This window comes from Hemitrygon akajei, unplaced genomic scaffold, assembly GCF_048418815.1.
Source record: "Hemitrygon akajei unplaced genomic scaffold, sHemAka1.3 Scf000047, whole genome shotgun sequence".
NCBI lineage: Eukaryota > Metazoa > Chordata > Chondrichthyes > Myliobatiformes > Dasyatidae > Hemitrygon > Hemitrygon akajei.
Window position 1 is genome coordinate 6,981,674 of NW_027331933.1, and position 20,447 is coordinate 7,002,120.

A 20,447-nucleotide genomic window follows, 5' to 3' on the forward strand; every position below is an offset into this window, starting at 1 on the left:
CATTCCTGTGATTTACTACCATTGAACCAATGGCCATTGTTCACTGATCTGATGAAGTCTCCAACATCCCTTCACAAGGAACCACAGAACCCTCCCGTCCTGGGGGAATTACTGACTGATCCCCGTGGGCATTTGTCACAATTCTTCACAATCTGATTTACTACAAATTTACCGAAATTCCTTTGCTTTGAAACAACACAATGAGACAGTTTCACAGTTCAGAGTGAGAGATAAATCAAGTTACCTCAACTCCTGGCACTTGGGCAGCCCGGGTCCCAGCCGCTGGATTCCTTCACACTGAATGTCGCAGTTCTCCAGGTCGAGGTGTTTTATTGTATCACAGAGTCCGATGACATGAGACAGGACCGCGCAGTCAATTGGGGTCAGTGTCATTCCACTGAATGAAAGTGTTTCCACTGATCCCAGTGCGGCCTGAGCCAGTCCACGATTCTGAGACTCAAACAGGTAGTGCAATGTGTTCAGGCGGCTCCTTTTACCAGCTTCACTCCCCGTGTTTCCACTCCAGCGTTTAACCTCCTCCTTCACCCAGTCAATCACCCGGCAGGTTGTTTCATGAGGAAATGGACCCAGAAACTCCTCCAGGTGCCGAGCTGTCATTGGGTTGGAGAGACCAGCAAAGAAACGGAGAAATACCTCAAATCGCCCATCTGTCATGTTGTGGGCTTCAGTGAGGAATTTCAAGATATCCCCGGGATGTGGATTCAGGAATTGTGCGACTGCAGCTACAAACTCTTGGATGGTGAGGTGTGGGAATGTATACACCACACACCGGGCTGAATCCTCTCTCTCCAAAAGTTCCATCAGGAACCCGGACAGGAACTGGGAAGGCTGCAGAGTGTAATTGATCAAATCTCCATCTGTAAACACAATCTTCCTATCAAACACCCCTCTGAAGGCCATCTGACCAACCCTGAGTAACACATCACGGGGGCTCTCAATCTCACGGCCGTGGTTTTTCAGGATGTTGTAAATATAGTAGGAGTACAGTTGGGTGATGGTCTTGGGAACTCGCTGTGGGTCCCTGACTCTTTGTGTGAAGAAGGGGCCCAGTGCCAGAGCGAGGATCCAGCAGTAGGAGGGGTTGTAGCTCATGGTGTACAGGATCTCGTTCTCCTTCACGTGTTTGAAAACAGCTTCCGCCACTGTCTGATCTTCAAAATACCTGATGAAATATTCCTTCCGTTCCTCACCAACAAATCCCAGGATTTCAGCCCAGACACTGATACCCGCCTTTTCCAATAAATGTAACGCAGTGGGACGGGTGGTCACCAGCACTGAACACCCTGGGAGCAGCTTGCCCTGGATTAAACTGTACACAATGTCAGAAACCTCACACCACCACTCGGGATCTGGGCACTGGTGCTTGGGTTCTGTATCTCTCCGACTGTCAGCAAAATCGATTTTGTGCTTGAATTCATCCAAACCATCGAATACGAACAGCAGTCCCTCTGTCTGTTTCCAGATCTCTCCCAGGATATTCCCAAAGTAGGGGTAATGATGCAGAATCAGTTCTTTCAGGTTTATTCTGCAGTTAATGGTGTTTAAATCCCGGAATTTGAAACTGAAGACAAACTGGAATTGTTGGTATATCTTCCCCGTGGCCCAGTCGTAAACAATCTTTTGTACCATTGTTGTTTTCCCGATCCCCGGGACTCCGGCCACTGCTGCGGACATCCCGGATTTGTTTCCAAAGAAATATCTTTCCAATTTTTGAAGAAAGCTCTTCTTGAATAACTGATCAGTCCGGAGTTTTTCCAGCTCTCCGTGGAGATGTTTCTGTCTCCACTCCTCGTGGTCTCTGCCTCTTGCCAGCAGCTCATGTTCCACCAGTCTCCGATCTCGAACAGTAGAAATGACCGTGAGCTCAGCGTATCGATCAACCAGCTGGAAAACCTTCACCTTTTCCCTCATCAGGATCGTGTTCACTCTCAGTTTTTCAGTTTCTGCCCGCAGAGTCTCCTTGTGTTTCCTTCGAACATCTTATGACGGACAGAAATAGGTTGTCAGTGCCTGATCTGATGAACATGGAGCTCACAACATATTTTATTTAATAAAAAAACTACTCGTTAAAGACACTGTTTGGGTGAAATTGGGAGATCAGAGATTAGAGTGTCTAAAAGTGAACGATGGCCCAGAAACAGTTCTGATCTGATTCAGATTCGCTGTTAAAGTCTCCACTCTCCCCTCTGTTGGTAGTTTGCAGATTCCCCGGTGTTCCAGCGAGCACCAAGTGCACACGTGATTCTGGAGAGGAGAGTGTTGTGTGGAGCGGGTGGTTTCACTGCTTTCAGTGCTCAGCTTCTGCTGAACTGTTCAACCCTGCAGAGGGTAACAGTGGGGGCTGAGGGGGGCATTTACTTACTCTACTGACTTTTACTTCTCTCACAATGGACCCCATGTTCTTGACACTCCTTTAGGATGAAGCTGTCAGTACTGAGCCACAGAAAAGGAACAAAACTTGTTTCCTTTTCCAGGCTGAGCCAGTCACAATGTGACACACCCTACACTGGTCTACAGTCTCTTATTCTCCGAGGAGCTGGTCCATGAACCCAGGCAATTCCCCGATGATGTGTGGAAGAGCAGGAAGCCGAAGAGGATGGCAGCGGGAATAGGAAACTCTAAAGTCAGGAGGACAGGTAGGCGATTCTGTGGACACCGATGGTACTTTGCCTCTCGGGTGTCATTGTCCGAAATGTTTCTGGATGCGTTCACAATATCCTGAGAAGGGCGGTTGAACAGCCAGAAGTCGTGACAAACATTGGTAACAACGACATAGGAAAAGCAAAGGGAGGAGGTCTGGAAAACCGAACACAGGGGGTTAGGAAAGAAGCTGAGGAACAGGACCTCAAAAGTAGTGACCTCAGGATTGCTGCCTGTGCCACCCGACAGTGGCAATAGGAATAGAATGAGGTGGCAGAGAAATGTGTGGCAGAGCATTTGGAGCAGGGGGCAGGGATTCAGATTTCTGGATAATTGGGACCACTTCCGGGGCAGGTAGGACCTGTACAAAAGGCACGGGTTGAACGTGAATCCGATGAGGACCAATATTCTTGCGGGCAGATTTACTGGAGCTGTTGGGAGTGTTTTGGCCGGGGGACTGGAACTAGGACGATGAGGACCAATATTCTTCCGGGCAGATTTACTGGAGCTGTTGGGAGTGTTTTGGCCGGGGGACTGGAACTAGGACGATGAGGACCAATATTCTTCCGGGCAGATTTACTGGAGCTGTTGGGAGTGTTTTGGCCGGGGGACTGGAACTAGGACGATGAGGACCAATATTCTTCCAGGCAGATTTACTGGAGCTGTTGGGAGTGTTTTGGCCGGGGGACTGGAACTAGGACGATGAGGACCAATATTCTTCCGGGCAGATTTACTGGAGCTGTTGGGAGTGTTTTGGCCGGGGGACTGGAACTAGGACGATGAGGACCAATATTCTTGCGGGCAGATTTACTGGAGCTGTTGGGAGTGTTTTGGCCGGGGGACTGGAACTAGGACGATGAGGACCAATATTCTTGCGGGCAGATTTACTGGAGCTGTTGGGAGTGTTTTGGCCGGGGGACTGGAACTAGGACGATGAGGACCAATATTCTTCCGGGCAGATTTACTGGAGCTGTTGGGAGTGTTTTGGCCGGGGGACTGGAACTAGGACGATGAGGACCAATATTCTTCCGGGCAGATTTACTGGAGCTGTTGGGAGTGTTTTGGCCGGGGGACTGGAACTAGGACGATGAGGACCAATATTCTTGCGGGCAGATTTACTGGAGCTGTTGGGAGTGTTTTGGCCGGGGGACTGGAACTAGGACGATGAGGACCAATATTCTTGCGGGCAGATTTACTGGAGCTGTTGGGAGTGTTTTGGCCAGGGGACTGGAACTAGGACGATGAGGACCAATATTCTTGCGGGCAGATTTACTGGAGCTGTTGGGAGTGTTTTGGCCGGGGGACTGGAACTAGGACGATGAGGACCAATATTCTTGCGGGCAGATTTACTGGAGCTGTTGGGAGTGTTTTGGCCGGGGGACTGGAACTAGGACGATAGAGCTGTGGATGAAACAGCAGTTTTACAAGTAGATGATGGGTTTAACATGAATGTGAGGAAGGACAAGCCAATGACTGGGTTCACATACAGACAGAGCAAACTGTTCAATTGTACCACATCCACAACATTCAAAAGGGGGGAGATGGAGAACTGAACACATTGCATGTAAATGTATGCAACATTCAGAATAAGGTGGACGAACTTTTGGCGCAATTAGAGATTGGTCGGTATGGTGTTGTGGGCATCACCATGTCGTGGTTGAAAGAAGACCATAGCTTGGAGCTTAACGTTAAAAGATTTACGTCTTATCGAAAGGACTGGCAGGAAGGCATAGGCGGTGGTGGTGTGGCTGTGTTGGTTCAAGATGGAATCACATCTTGTTAAAGAGGTTACATCGGGTTAGAGAATGTTGAATCTTTGTGGGTGGAGATAAGAAGCTACAGGGGTTAAAAAAAGCTTTATGGGAATCTTATATTGGCCTGCAAATAGCAGCGAAGGTGTGGGGTTGAGATTGCAAAGGGAGCTGGGAAAGGCGTGTCATCAAGGTGATGACATAATTCAATTTGCACGGGGAATTCGAAAATCAAACAAACTAGTTTTTTTGAAACTACTCAGGAAAATTCTGTCTTTGATTGGGTGTTATGTAATAGCTCGGATCTTATAAGGGAGCTTAATGTAAAAGAGCCCTCAACTGGTAGTGATCATAATATGAGTGAATTCATTCTGCAGTTTGAGAGGGAGAAGCATAACTTATGGTATCAGTATCACTATGGAATAAAGTGAATTACAGAGGCACGAGAGGGAAGCTTTCCCAGGTAGATTGGAGAAGCATAACTTATGGTATCAGTATCGCTTTGGAATAAAGTGAATTACAGAGGCATGGGAGGGAAGCTTTCCCAGGTAGATTGGTGAAGGATACCAGTGGAGATGACGGCAGAGCAGAAATGGTTGAAGCTTCGGGGAATAGGTCACAAGTTGCAGAATAGATACGGCCCACGGAGGAAGAAGTTCTCAAGTGTCACGTGTCGGCAAACATGGTTGACAAAGGAAGTTAAGGATTGCATAAAAGCCGAGGAAAGGCCATGCAAGATAACAAAAGTGAGGGAAAGTTGGATGAATAGAAAACTTTTAAAATCCAACAAAAGGCAACTAAAAAAGCGATAAGAAGGGAAAAGATGAAATGTGAGGGCAGAAAAGCCAATAATATAAAACAGGATAATAAACACTTTTTTCAGTTATATGAAGAGTAAAAGGGAGGTGAGAGTTGATACTGGAACACTGGAAAATGATGTTGGTGTGATAGTAATAGTGGACAAACAAATGTCAGAATAACTTAATGTGTACTTTGCATATATCTTCACTATGGAAGATGCTAGCAGCATGCAGTGGTCTGCGAGTGACAGGCAGTAGGAGAGAGTGCCATTGCTATTACAAAAGAAAAAAGTTCTTGGTATACTGAAAGCCCTTAAGGTGCACCGTCACCTGGGCCAGATGGACTGCATCCCAGAGATCCGAGAGAGGTTGCTGAAGTGATGACGGTTGGATTGGTCATGATCTTTGAAGAATCACTTGATTCAGGCATGGTCCCGGAGGACTGGAAAATTGCTATTGTCGCTCTAGTCTTTAAAAGGGGGAAAGGCAAAAGAAGGAAAATTATAGTCCAGATAGCTAAAACTCGGTGATTGAAAAGAGTTGGAGTCTTTAATTAAGGTTGAGGTTTCGAGGTACTTGAGACTAATGACAAAATAAGTTAGCAATGGTTCTTTTAGATTTCATGGTGGAAGTAAGAAGCAGGCTGGACAAAGGAGAGTCATTGGATGCCATTTACTTGGATTTTCAGAAAGCATTTGATAAGGTGCCGCACACGAACCTGCTTAACCAGATAAAAATCTATGACGTCACAGGAAAGATACTGGCCCGTGGAGCGGAATTGCTGACAGGCAGCAGGCAGCGAGTGGGAATAAAAGGGGCCTTTTTCTGATTGGCTGCCAATGACTGGTGTGCTCCGCAGGGATCAGTAATGGGACCGCGGCTTTTCAGATTGTTTGTCAATGATTTAGATGATGGAATAAATGTATTTGTGGCAAAGTTTGTGGATGATACAAAGATAGGTGGAGAGGTAGGTACAGCGATTGCAACAGGACAGAGGCCGACAGGAATGTCTGTTAATCAAACTCACAGAGGTCTCCGGGTACAGATCCCGAGACCGGGAAGGTGCCGGGTGTTGTGGCAAATGCAAATTGCTTCCTGTCCTCCAGCCACAGCAACAAAAACCTGTCTCCCAGACTCTGACAGTCTCTAAACAGGCCTCTAAAGAGACGTATTCAGACTCTCAGAGTGAAATAACAACAAAAGCCTGGCTCCCAGACTCTGACAGTCTCTAAACAGGCCTCTAAAGAGACGTATTCAGACTCTCAGAGTGAAATAACAACAAAAACCTGTCTCCCAGACTCTGACCGTCACTAAACAGGCCTCTAAAGAGACGTATTCAGACTCTCAGAGTGAAATAACAACAAAAACCTGTCTCCCAGACTCTGACCGTCTCGAAACAGGCCTCTAAAGAGACGTATTCAGACTCTCAGAGTGAAATAACAGCAAAAACCTGTCTCCCAGACTCCGACAGTCTCTAAACAGGCCTCTAAAGAGACGTATTCAGACTCTCAGAGTGAAATAACAACAAAAACCTGTCTCCCATACTCCGACAGTCTCGAAACAGGCCTCTAAAGAGACGTATTCAGACTCTCAGAGTGAAATAACAACAAAAACCTGTCTCCCAGACTCTGACAGTCTCTAAACAGGCCTCTAAAGAGACGTATTCAGACTCTCAGAGTGAAATAACAACAAAAACCCTGTCTCCCAGACTCTGACAGTCTCTAAACAGGCCTCTAAACAGACGTATTCAGACTCTCAGAGTGAAATAACAGCAAAAACCTGTCTCCCAGACTCTGACAGTCTCTAAACAGGCCTCTAAAGAGACGTATTCAGACTCTCAGAGTGAAATAACAGCAAAAACCTGTCTCCCAGACTCTGACAGTCTCTAAACAGGCCTCTAAAGAGACGTATTCAGACTCTCTGAGTGAAATAACAGCAAAAACCTGTCTCCCAGACTCTGATAGTCTCTAAACAGGCCTCTAAAGAGACGTATTCAGACTCTCAGAGTGAAATAACAACAAAAACCTGTCTCCCAGACTCTGACAGTCTCTAAACAGGCCTCTAAAGAGACGTATTCAGACTCTCAGAGTGAAATAACAACAAAAACCTGTCTCCCAGACTCTGACAGTCTCTAAACAGGCCTCTAAAGAGACGTATTCAGACTCTCAGAGTGAAATAACAACAAAAACCTGTCTCCCAGACTCTGACAGTCTCTAAACAGGCCTCTAAAGAGACGTCTTCAGACTCTCAGAGTGAAATAACAGCAAAAACCTGTCTCCCATACTCTGACAGTCTCGAAACAGGCCTCTAAAGAGACGTATTCAGACTCTCAGAGTGAAATAACAACAAAAACCTGTCTCCCAGACTCTGACAGTCTCTAAACAGGCCTCTAAAGAGACGTATTCAGACTCTCTGAGTGAAATAACAGCAAAAACCTGTCTCCCAGACTCTGACAGTCTCTAAACAGGCCTCTAAAGAGACGTATTCAGACTCTCAGCGTGAAATAACAACAAAAACCTGTCTCCCAGACTCTGACAGTCTCTAAACAGGCCTCTAAAGAGATGTATTCAGACTCTCAGAGTGAAATAACAACAAAAGCCTGTCTCCCAGACTCTGACCGTCTCGAAACAGGCCTCTAAAGAGACGTATTCAGACTCTCAGAGTGAAATAACAACAAAAACCTGTCTCGCAGACTCTGACCGTCTCGAAACAGGCCTCTAAAGAGACGTATTCAGACTCTCAGAGTGAAATAACAACAAAAACCTGTCTCCCAGACTCTGACCATCTCGAAACAGGCCTCTAAAGAGACGTATTCAGACTCTCAGAGTGAAATAACAACAAAAGCCTGGCTCGCAGACTCTGACAGTCTCTAAACAGGCCTCTAAAGAGACGTATTCAGACTCTCAGAGTGAAATAACAACAAAAACCTGTCTCCCAGACTCTGACCGTCTCTAAACAGGCCTCTAAAGAGACGTATTCAGACTCTCAGAGTGAAATAACAACAAAAGCCTGGCTCCCAGACTCTGACAGTCTCTAAACAGGCCTCTAAAGAGACGTATTCAGACTCTCAGAGTGAAATAACAGCAAAAACCTGTCTCCCAGACTCTGACAGTCTCTAAACAGGCCTCTAAAGAGACGTATTCAGACTCTCAGAGTGAAATAACAACAAAAACCTGTCTCCCAGACTCTGACAGTCTCTAAACAGGCCTCTAAAGAGACGTATTCAGACTCTCAGAGTGAAATAACAGCAAAAACCTGTCTCCCAGACTCTGACAGTCTCTAAACAGGCCTCTAAAGAGACGTATTCAGACTCTCAGAGTGAAATAACAACAAAAACCTGTCTCCCAGACTCTGACCGTCTCTAAACAGGCCTCTAAAGAGACGTATTCAGACTCTCAGAGTGAAATAACAACAAAAGCCTGTCTCCCAGACTCTGACAGTCTCTAAACAGGCCTCTAAAGAGACGTATTCAGACTCTCAGAGTGAAATAACAACAAAAACCAGTCTCCCAGACTCTGACAGTCTCTAAACAGGCCTCTAAAGAGACGTATTCAGACTCTCAGAGTGAAATAACAACAAAAACCTGTCTCCCAGACTCTGACCGTCTCGAAACAGGCCTCTAAAGAGACGTATTCAGACTCTCAGAGTGAAATAACAACAAAAGCCTGGCTCCCAGACTCTGACAGTCTCTAAACAGGCCTCTAAAGAGACGTATTCAGACTCTCAGAGTGATATAACAACAAAAACCTGTCTCCCAGAGTCTGACCGTCTCTAAACAGGCCTCTAAAGAGACGTATTCAGACTCTCAGAGTGAAATAACAACAAAAACCTGTCTCCCAGAGTCTGACAGTCTCTAAACAGGCCTCTAAAGTCACGTATTCAGACTCTCAGTGTGAAATAACAACAAAAACCTGTCTCCCAGACTCTGACAGTCTCTAAACAGGCCTCTAAAGAGACGTATTCAGACTCTCAGAGTGAAATAACAACAAAAACCTGTCTCCCAGACTCTGACCGTCTCGAAACAGGCCTCTAAAGAGACGTATTCAGACTCTCAGAGTGAAATAACAGCAAAAACCTGTCTCCCAGACTCTGACAGTCTCTAAACAGGCCTCTAAAGAGACGTATTCAGACTCTCTGAGTGAAATAACAGCAAAAACCTGTCTCCCAGACTCTGATAGTCTCTAAACAGGCCTCTAAAGAGACGTATTCAGACTCTCAGAGTGAAATAACAACAAAAACCTGTCTCCCAGACTCTGACAGTCTCTAAACAGGCCTCTAAAGAGACGTATTCAGACTCTCAGAGTGAAATAACAACAAAAACCTGTCTCCCAGACTCTGACAGTCTCTAAACAGGCCTCTAAAGAGACGTATTCAGACTCTCAGAGTGAAATAACAACAAAAACCTGTCTCCCAGACTCTGACAGTCACTAAACAGGCCTCTAAAGAGACGTCTTCAGACTCTCAGAGTGAAATAACAGCAAAAACCTGTCTCCCATACTCTGACAGTCTCGAAACAGGCCTCTAAAGAGACGTATTCAGACTCTCAGAGTGAAATAACAACAAAAACCTGTCTCCCAGACTCTGACAGTCTCTAAACAGGCCTCTAAAGAGACGTATTCAGACTCTCAGAGTGAAATAACAGCAAAAACCTGTCTCCCATACTCTGACAGTCTCTAAACAGGCCTCTAAAGAGACGTATTCAGACTCTCAGAGTGAAATAACAGCAAAAACCTGTCTCCCAGACTCTGACCATCTCGAAACAGGCCTCTAAAGAGACGTATTCAGACTCTCAGAGTGAAATAACAACAAAAGCCTGGCTCGCAGACTCTGACAGTCTCTAAACAGGCCTCTAAAGAGACGTATTCAGACTCTCAGAGTGAAATAACAACAAAAACCTGTCTCCCAGACTCTGACAGTCTCTAAACAGGCCTCTAAAGAGACGTATTCAGACTCTCAGAGTGAAATAACAGCAAAAACCTGTCTCCCAGACTCTGACCATCTCGAAACAGGCCTCTAAAGAGACGTATTCAGACTCTCAGAGTGAAATAACAACAAAAACCTGTCTCCCAGACTCTGACAGTCTCTAAACAGGCCTCTAAAGAGACGTATTCAGACTCTCAGAGTGAAATAACAACAAAAACCTGTCTCCCAGACTCTGACCATCTCGAAACAGGCCTCTAAAGAGACGTATTCAGACTCTCAGAGTGAAATAACAACAAAAACCTGTCTCCCAGAGTCTGACAGTCTCTAAACAGGCCTCTAAAGAGACGTATTCAGACTCTCAGTGTGAAATAACAACAAAAACCTGTCTCCCAGACTCTGACAGTCTCTAAACAGGCCTCTAAAGAGACGTATTCAGACTCTCAGAGTGAAATAACAACAAAAACCTGTCTCCCAGACTCTGACCGTCTCTAAACAGGCCTCTAAAGAGACGTATTCAGACTCTCAGAGTGAAATAACAACAAAAACCTGTCTCCCAGACTCTGACCGTCTCTAAACAGGCCTCTAAAGAGACGTATTCAGACTCTCAGAGTGAAATAACAACAAAAACCTGTCTCCCAGACTCTGACAGTCTCTAAACAGGCCTCTAAAGAGACGTATTCAGACTCTCAGAGTGAAATAACAACAAAAACCTGTCTCCCAGACTCTGACCGTCTCTAAACAGGCCTCTAAAGAGACGTATTCAGACTCTCAGAGTGAAATAACAACAAAAACCTGTCTCCCAGACTCTGACAGTCTCTAAACAGGCCTCTAAAGAGACGTATTCAGTCTCTCAGAGTGAAATAACAGCAAAAACCTGTCTCCCAGACTCTGACAGTCTCTAAACAGGCCTCTAAAGAGACGTATTCAGACTCTCAGAGTGAAATAACAACAAAAACCTGTCTCCCAGACTCTGACCGTCTCGAAACAGGCCTCTAAAGAGACGTATTCAGACTCTCAGTGTGAAATAACAACAAAACCCTGTCTCCCAGACTCTGACAGTCTCTAAACAGGCCTCTAAAGAGACGTATTCAGACTCTCAGAGTGAAATAACAGCAAAAACCTGTCTCCCATACTCTGACAGTCTCGAAACAGGCCTCTAAAGAGACGTATTCAGACTCTCAGAGTGAAATAACAACAAAAACCTGTCTCCCAGACTCTGACAGTCTCTAAACAGGTCTCTAAAGAGACGTATTCAGACTCTCAGAGTGAAATAACAACAAAAACCTGTCTCCCAGACTCTGACAGTCTCTAAACAGGCCTCTAAAGAGACGTATTCAGACTCTCAGAGTGAAATAACAACAAAAACCTGTCTCCCAGACTCTGACAGTCTCTAAACAGGTCTCTAAAGAGACGTATTCAGACTCTCAGAGTGAAATAACAACAAAAACCTGTCTCCCAGAGTCTGACAGTCTCTAAACAGGCCTCTAAAGAGACGTATTCAGACTCTCAGTGTGAAATAACAACAAAAACCTGTCTCCCAGACTCTGACAGTCTCTAAACAGGTCTCTAAAGAGACGTATTCAGACTCTCAGAGTGAAATAACAACAAAAACCTGTCTCCCAGACTCTGACAGTCTCTAAACAGGCCTCTAAAGAGACGTATTCAGACTCTCTGAGTGAAATAACAGCAAACACCTGTCTCCCAGACTCTGACAGTCTCTAAACAGGCCTCTAAAGAGACGTATTCAGACTCTCAGCGTGAAATAACAACAAAAACCTGTCTCCCAGACTCTGACAGTCTCTAAACAGGCCTCTAAAGAGACGTTTTCAGACTCTCAGAGTGAAATAACAGCAAAAACCTTTCTCCCAGACTCTGACAGTCTCTAAACAGGCCTCTAAAGAGACGTATTCAGACTCTCAGAGTGAAATAACAGCAAAAACCTGTCTCCCAGACTCTGACAGTCTCTAAACAGGCCTCTAAAGAGACGTATTCAGACTCTCAGAGTGAAATAACAACAAAAACCTGTCTCCCAGACTCTGACAGTCTCTAAACAGGCCTCTAAAGAGACGTATTCAGACACTCAGAGTGAAATAACAGCACAAACCTGTCTCCCAGACTCTGACAGTCTCTAAACAGGCCTCTAAAGAGACGTATTCAGACTCTCAGAGTGAAATAACAACAAAAACCTGTCTCCCAGACTCTGACCATCTCGAAACAGGCCTCTAAAGAGACGTATTCAGACTCTCAGTGTGAAATAACAACAAAAACCTGTCTCCCAGACTCTGACAGTCTCTAAACAGGCCTCTAAAGAGACGTATTCAGACTCTCAGAGTGAAATAACAACAAAAACCTGTCTCCCAGACTCTGACCGTCTCTAAACAGGCCTCTAAAGAGACGTATTCAGACTCTCAGAGTGAAATAACAACAAAAACCTGTCTCCCAGACTCTGACCGTCTCTAAACAGGCCTCTAAAGAGACGTATTCAGACTCTCAGAGTGAAATAACAACAAAAACCTGTCTCCCAGACTCTGACAGTCTCTAAACAGGCCTCTAAAGAGACGTATTCAGACTCTCAGAGTGAAATAACAACAAAAACCTGTCTCCCAGACTCTGACCGTCTCTAAACAGGCCTCTAAAGAGACGTATTCAGACTCTCAGAGTGAAATAACAACAAAAACCTGTCTCCCAGACTCTGACAGTCTCTAAACAGGCCTCTAAAGAGACGTATTCAGTCTCTCAGAGTGAAATAACAGCAAAAACCTGTCTCCCAGACTCTGACAGTCTCTAAACAGGCCTCTAAAGAGACGTATTCAGACTCTCAGAGTGAAATAACAACAAAAACCTGTCTCCCAGACTCTGACCGTCTCGAAACAGGCCTCTAAAGAGACGTATTCAGACTCTCAGTGTGAAATAACAACAAAACCCTGTCTCCCAGACTCTGACAGTCTCTAAACAGGCCTCTAAAGAGACGTATTCAGACTCTCAGAGTGAAATAACAGCAAAAACCTGTCTCCCATACTCTGACAGTCTCGAAACAGGCCTCTAAAGAGACGTATTCAGACTCTCAGAGTGAAATAACAACAAAAACCTGTCTCCCAGACTCTGACAGTCTCTAAACAGGTCTCTAAAGAGACGTATTCAGACTCTCAGAGTGAAATAACAACAAAAACCTGTCTCCCAGACTCTGACAGTCTCTAAACAGGCCTCTAAAGAGACGTATTCAGACTCTCAAGTGAAATAACAACAAAAGCCTGTCTCCCAGACTCTGACAGTCTCTAAACAGGCCTCTAAAGAGACGTATTCAGACTCTCAGAGTGAAATAACAGCAAAACCCTGTCTCCCAGACTCTGACAGTCTCTAAACAGGCCTCTAAAGAGACGTATTCAGACTCTCTGAGTGAAATAACAGCAAAAACCTGTCTCCCAGACTCTGACAGTCTCTAAACAGGCCTCTAAAGAGACGTATTCAGACTCTCAGAGTGAAATAACAGCAAAAACCTGTCTCCCAGACTCTGACAGTCTCTAAACAGGCCTCTAAAGAGACGTATTCAGACTCTCAGAGTGAAATAACAACAAAAACCTGTCTCCCAGACTCTGACAGTCTCTAAACAGGCCTCTAAAGAGACGTATTCAGACTCTCAGAGTGAAATAACAGCACAAACCTGTCTCCCAGACTCTGACAGTCTCTAAACAGGCCTCTAAAGAGACGTATTCAGACTCTCAGAGTGAAATAACAACAAATACCTGTCTCCCAGACTCTGACCATCTCGAAACAGGCCTCTAAAGAGACGTATTCAGACTCTCAGTGTGAAATAACAACAAAAACCTGTCTCCCAGACTCTGACAGTCTCTAAACAGGCCTCTAAAGAGATGTATTCAGACTCTCAGAGTGAAATAACAACAAAAACCTGTCTCCCAGACTCTGACCGTCTCTAAACAGGCCTCTAAAGAGACGTATTCAGACTCTCAGAGTGAAATAACAACAAAAACCTGTCTCCCAGACTCTGACCGTCTCTAAACAGGCCTCTAAAGAGACATATTCAGACTCTCAGAGTGAAATAACAACAAAAACCTGTCTCCCAGACTCTGACAGTCTCTAAACAGGCCTCTAAAGAGACGTATTCAGACTCTCAGAGTGAAATAACAACAAAAACCTGTCTCCCAGACTCTGACCGTCTCTAAACAGGCCTCTAAAGAGACGTATTCAGACTCTCAGAGTGAAATAACAACAAAAACCTCTCTCCCAGACTCTGACAGTCTCTAAACAGGCCTCTAAAGAGACGTATTCAGACTCTCAGAGTGAAATAACAGCAAAAACCTGTCTCCCAGACTCTGACAGTCTCTAAACAGGCCTCTAAAGAGACGTATTCAGACTCTCAGAGTGAAATAACAACAAAAACCTGTCTCCCAGACTCTGACCGTCTCGAAACAGGCCTCTAAAGAGACGTATTCAGACTCTCAGTGTGAAATAACAACAAAACCCTGTCTCCCAGACTCTGACAGTCTCTAAACAGGCCTCTAAAGAGACGTATTCAGACTCTCAGAGTGAAATAACAGCAAAAACCTGTCTCCCAGACTCTGACAGTCTCTAAACAGGCCTCTAAAGAGACGTATTCAGACTCTCAGAGTGAAATAACAGCAAAAACCTGTCTCCCAGACTCTGACAGTCTCTAAACAGGCCTCTAAAGAGACGTATTCAGACTCTCAGAGTGAAATAACAACAAAAACCTGTCTCCCAGACCCTGACCGTCTCTAAACAGGCCTCTAAAGAGACATATTCAGATTCTCAGAGTGAAATAACAACAAAAACCAGTCCCCCAGACTCTGTCAGTCTCTAAAAAGGCCTCTAAAGAGACGTATTCAGACTCTCAGAGTGAAATAACAACAAAAACCTGTCTCCAAGACTCTGACAGTCTCTAAACAGGCCTCTAAAGAGACGTATTCAGACTCTCAGAGTGAAATAACAACAAAAACCAGTCTCCCAGACTCTGACAGTCTCTAAACAGGCCTCTAAAGAGACGTATTCAGACTCTCAGAGTGAAATAACAACAAAAACCTGTCTCCCAGACTCTGACAGTCTCTAAACAGGCCTCTAAAGAGACGTATTCAGACTCTCAGAGTGAAATAACAACAAAAACCTGTCTCCCAGACTCTGACAGTCTCTAAACAGGCCTCTAAAGAGACGTATTCAGACTCTCAGAGTGAAATAACAACAAAAACCAGTCTCCCAGACTCTGACCATCTCTAAACAGGCCTCTAAAGAGACGTATTCAGACTCTCAGTGTAAAATAACAACAAAAACCTGTCTCCCAGACTCTGACAGTCTCGAAACAGGCCTCTAAAGAGACGTATTCAGACTCTCAGAGTGAAATAAAGGCTTTGAGCTTTCCAGTCCATCAGTTACCTTTCAGATGCTCGGGCACTTCAGATAAACCCCGCTCAGTCTCCATGTAGGCGAACTGGCCGTCACCTGTTCAAACAGATTAACCTGCATTAAGTCTGTTCTGTGTAATACTGTAAATTAATCAGCATTTACATCTGTAACACACAGTGTACTGTTCACCGTACCTCGTTCCCGTATTTCCTTCAATATTCTGCTCAGCTTCGGTAAATGGTGATGTAGTTTCACAAAGGATTCCCACATCTCCCTCCGGGCCCCGGAGCCCTTCTCCATCACCAGATCCAGGAGGAGTTTGGAAGCGCCCGCTCGTTTTCCCTTCTCCGCGAGGTCAGTCACGCTCTGTAATGAACAATGGGGAATATATTGAGGAGCGGAGGGATGGGTACAAATCTACCCTGAACATGGACTGACCCAGCACATTCTGCTCATCACAGATCACTGACAGCAATTGTTCGTAGCAGGAAAAAGAATTTAAAAGAAGTTAGCGTGGCCAGTGATGACTTTCTGAACGCCACAGATTACGGGGTACTTATCCACTTGGCAAGGTTTAAAAGGAGCAGACATAGTGTGAGTGAGCCAGAGATAGAGTAGGTTATTGAGGCTTTGTGTCAGAGAGGGTTCAGTGAGGAGAGGCGGAGGATTTAGGTAGATCTTGGGTAATATTTCCCTTCTCTGTTTCACTGTTAGAACAGTGGGAATGCCAGGCAGCATAGTGGGATGCTCTTCCTACAGGGTGCGGCAAGTCAGGGAGACCTCCAGTGTCCCTGACAACTGCACCTTCAGGAATTTCATCCAGCTGCAGCTTCTTACAGACTGTGCTGAGGAATTGGAGCTGGAGCTGGATAAGCCCGGGATCACTCGGGAGACTGAGAGGTTGACTGACAGACTTTACAGGGAGGGAGCTATACCCAAGGCGCAGAACACAGGAAACTGGGTGACTGTCAGGAGGGGGAAGGGAACAGGTAGCCACTACAGGAAACTCCTTGTAACTGGTGTACGGATTTCTGTTTCGGGGTATGGTCTCGCAGAGGAAAGCCACGGTGATTATGCCTCTGGCTCTGAGTTTGGCTTTGTGACTCAGAAGGGATGAGAATTGCTGATCTGCACTGACAGGGGGAGTTCAATGTCAGGAGAACAGACTGGAGATTCTATTTACGAGAACAGGATTTTTGGATGGTGTGTTGCCAAGGTCAGTAATATCTCGTATCGACTCTGAAAGTTTCTTAAGGGCAGGATGAGCAGGTCTTGGTCCACGTTGGTACCAATGACAAGAGTAGGAAGTGTGATGAGATCCTGCAAAGTGATACAGATCCAAAATTTCTTGAAAGTGTTGTCGAAGGTAGATGACGTTGTAAAGCTTTTCGGACATGGGGCTTCATAAATCAAAATATTGAATACAGAAGTTGGGATATTACGTCGAAGTTGATGTTGCAGAGGCTAATTTGAAGCAATGTGTACACCTACCTCCCGGAAGGATATCAATAAGATTGAACGAATGCAGAATAAAATACAGATTGTTACCAGGAGTTGAGGATCTGAGATATAGAGGAAGTGTGAATAGGTTAGGACATTATTCCATAGAGTGTAGGAGGACCATGAGAGATGTGACAGAGATATACACGTTTATAAAAGGTATACAGAGAGTTATTGCGAAAATGCATTTATTACTGAGGTTGGGTGGGACTGGAATTAGAGATCATAGGGTAATGATGACAGGTGAAAGGCAATATGAGGGGGAACTTGTTCACTCAGAGGTTGCTGAAGAGCGCGGAACGTGCTGCCATCTTAATTAGTCGATGTACATTCGAGTTGATTATTTAAGATCAGTTTGGATTAGTTCATTTAATGGGGGAGTTATGGACGTCACCAATCCGGGTTCAGTTCAATGGGACTAAGCAGATAATAGGTCAGTGCGGACTAGATGGGCAGGAGGGCCTGTTGCTGTACTGTAGGGTTTGATGACTATGACTAGGTGAAACTATGGCCGGGTCACTGTTGATTTTCGCCAGGGTAATCCCTGGTGAACCGCAGCAGCTTCACACTTCACTGCCAGGCTCCATGAGGGGTCCAGTGCCAGTCAACAGCTGGAAACTGGCAGTGAGGAGCAGCCAGCAAACTCAGGACTATTGTGCGTGTGTGACAGACCAAAGCCAACAGCTGGGAACTGGCAGTGAGGAGCAGCCAGCAAACGCAGGACTATTGTGCACGTGTGACAGACCAAAGCCGACTGGTGGGAATGTTGAGTAAGAAGTTTGGACTGAAATTGTAAGCTGCCTCACGTGGAATATAGTGTTTGGTATGGTGTCTGGCTCTTCACTAATATTCATTCTGGGTGGCAGTAGGTGAATGCACTCCAGTAGCACGAGGACCATTGGAAAGCTGTTTCTTTGTAATTCTATGTTAGCTGTAGATGTTTAGAATATTTTCAGTGGCACTAACGTTGCACTTCCCATGTTAACAGTATATGCTGTGGTAATTACAAACTCAAATTGGAAGTCACAAGGAACAGATGGTAACAGAAACATGAGGCATGTTGGGATATTGATAAAGAAAGGGTCAGCAGTTCAAATGAGAGACGATAGTCAGTGTTGCCTGAGTTGAAAATAGGGTTGAAGGTAGACTGAGAATGAGCTGAGAAATATGTCACTATATATTTGATTTGTGGGAAACCCGTCGGTCATCAGGAGAACACAGATTGGTGAATGGCCATTAATGTCGAACATTGGGAACATGATGTGATGTCAGACTGAGTGGTGTAGAGTGGTTCTCTGTCCACTTGCAATGTCCGTCAAGTGTCACATCACTAAATTCACCTCTCAATCATTGCCTGTATCCTAATCTGTCTATAAATGAATGTGATCAGAAAACTGGAGAGAGGCTTGTATTGGTTAATAAAAGTTCAGGGTTTCCGCAGATGAAAACTCTTTTCTTGATGTTCACCACAAGCATTACAGGATTTTCATAGCCCAGAGGTGCCGTTACACCGGTTCTGTTGGTCTGTGATTGATTCAGTAGAATCTACACTCAGTGTATGTCCATTCCACTTACGTGATACTCCCGGTCATTAAAATGACGACCATGTGTTAACATGAAGCTGACTCCCTCCACACCCTCCTCAATCGCCTGCTCCAGTCGCTCCATGTAGAATCTCGTCAACTGGAACAGCTGGTGTTCGTCACAATTTGTCAGGCAGGCAGAGATGGCGGAGTTCAGATCTGTCATAGAACATAAAATAGTAGATGTACCATGCGGATGCAGACACGATGCCAATTTAAACCAATCCCATCTTCAGGAACACAGTCAATATCCCTCCGTTCCCGGCCTACTCATGAGTTCAAACGCCTCCCAGACGCTGCTGAGTATCTGTTTCCAGTCTCTCCCTCGGCAGCTCATTCCAGACACCGATCACTCTCTGTGGAAAACATGCATCCTAAATCCCCTTTAAACTTTACCATCTAAACTTAAACCTGTTACCTCAGGTTTTTGTGGTGAAACTCGTCTGCACCCTCTACAGACCCTCCACATCATTCTCGATTTGTGCACAATACTGAAATGGTCTCTTAACCAACGTGTATCCAGTTACAGTCTAACGTTAAAAAATACCTCAACTCATCGTTAGCACACTACCAATTGTGTTGCCACCTTCAGGGAGCTATGCATACCCATCACAAGACCCGACAGTACATCGATCTTATTATCAGATAGATAGATAGATAGATAGATACTTTATTCATCCCCATGGGGAACTTCAACATTTTTTCCCAATGTCCCATACACTTGTTGTAGCAAAACTAATTACATACAATACTTAACTCAGTAAAAATATGATATGCATCTAAATCACTCTCTCAAAAAGCAATAATAGCTTTAAAAAAGTTCTTACGTAGTTTACTTAAATACAATCAACCCCCGGCACTTTAACATATCTTACTCCTGGCGGTTGAATTGTAAAGCCTAATGGCATTGGGGTGTATTGACCTCTTCATCCTGTCTGAGGAGCATTGCATCGATAGCAACCTGTCACTGAAACTGCTTCTCTGTCTCTGGATGGTGCTATGTAGAGGATGTTCAGGGTTTTCCATAATTGACAGTAGCCTACTCAGCGCCCTTCGCTCAGCTACCGATGTTATACTCTCCAGTACTTTGCCCACGACAGAGCCCGCCTTCCTTACCAGCTTATTAAGACGTGAGGTGTCCCTCTTCTTAATGCTGCCTCCCCAACACGCCACCACAAAGAAGAGGGCGCTCTCCACAACTGACCTATAGAACATCTTCAGCATCTCACTACAGACATTGAATGACGCCAACCTTCTAAGGAAGTACAGTCGACTCTGTGCCTTCCTGCACAAGGCATCTGTGTTGGCAGTCCAGTCTAGCTTCTCGTCTAACTGTACTCCCAGATACTTGTAGGTCTTAACCTGCTCCACACATTCTCCATTAATGATCACTGGCTCCATATGAGGCCTAGATCTCCTAAAGTCCACCACCATCTCCTTGGTCTTGGTGATATTGAGACGCAGGGAGTTTGAGTTGCACCATATCACAAAGTCCTGTATCAGTTTCCTATACTCCTCCTCCTGTCCATTCCTGACACACCCCACTATGGCCGTGTCATCAGCGAACTTCTGCACATGGCAGGACTCCGAGTTATATTGGAAGTCTGATGTGTACAGGGTGAACAGGACCGGAGAGAGCACGGTCCCCTGCAGCGCTCCTGTGCTGCTTACCACCGTGTCAGACCTACAGTCTCCCAACCGCACATACTGAGGTCTATCTGTCAAGTAGTCCACTATCCAATCCACCATGTGAGAGTCTACTCCCATCTCCGTTAGTTTGTGCCTTAAGATCTTGGGCTGGATGGTGTTAAAGGCACTACAGAAGTCCAGGAATGTAATCCTCACAGCACCACTGA

The 20,447-nt window shown here is 45.2% G+C and overlaps 1 protein-coding gene across 1 annotated transcript; it reads right to left on the minus strand.

Annotated features, from left to right (window-relative positions):
• Window positions 1-529: 529 nt before the first annotated feature.
• On the minus strand, window positions 530-18,757 carry LOC140720821 (NACHT, LRR and PYD domains-containing protein 3-like). The gene is made up of 5 exons (XM_073035660.1): window positions 18,584-18,757; window positions 15,703-15,874; window positions 15,539-15,604; window positions 633-2,000; window positions 530-540 (listed from the first exon to the last, which is right to left on the minus strand). The coding sequence occupies exons 1-5, from the start codon at window positions 18,755-18,757 to the stop codon at window positions 530-532; spliced, it is 1,791 nt and encodes a 596-aa protein (XP_072891761.1).
• Between the last annotated feature and the right edge of the window lie 1,690 nt (window positions 18,758-20,447).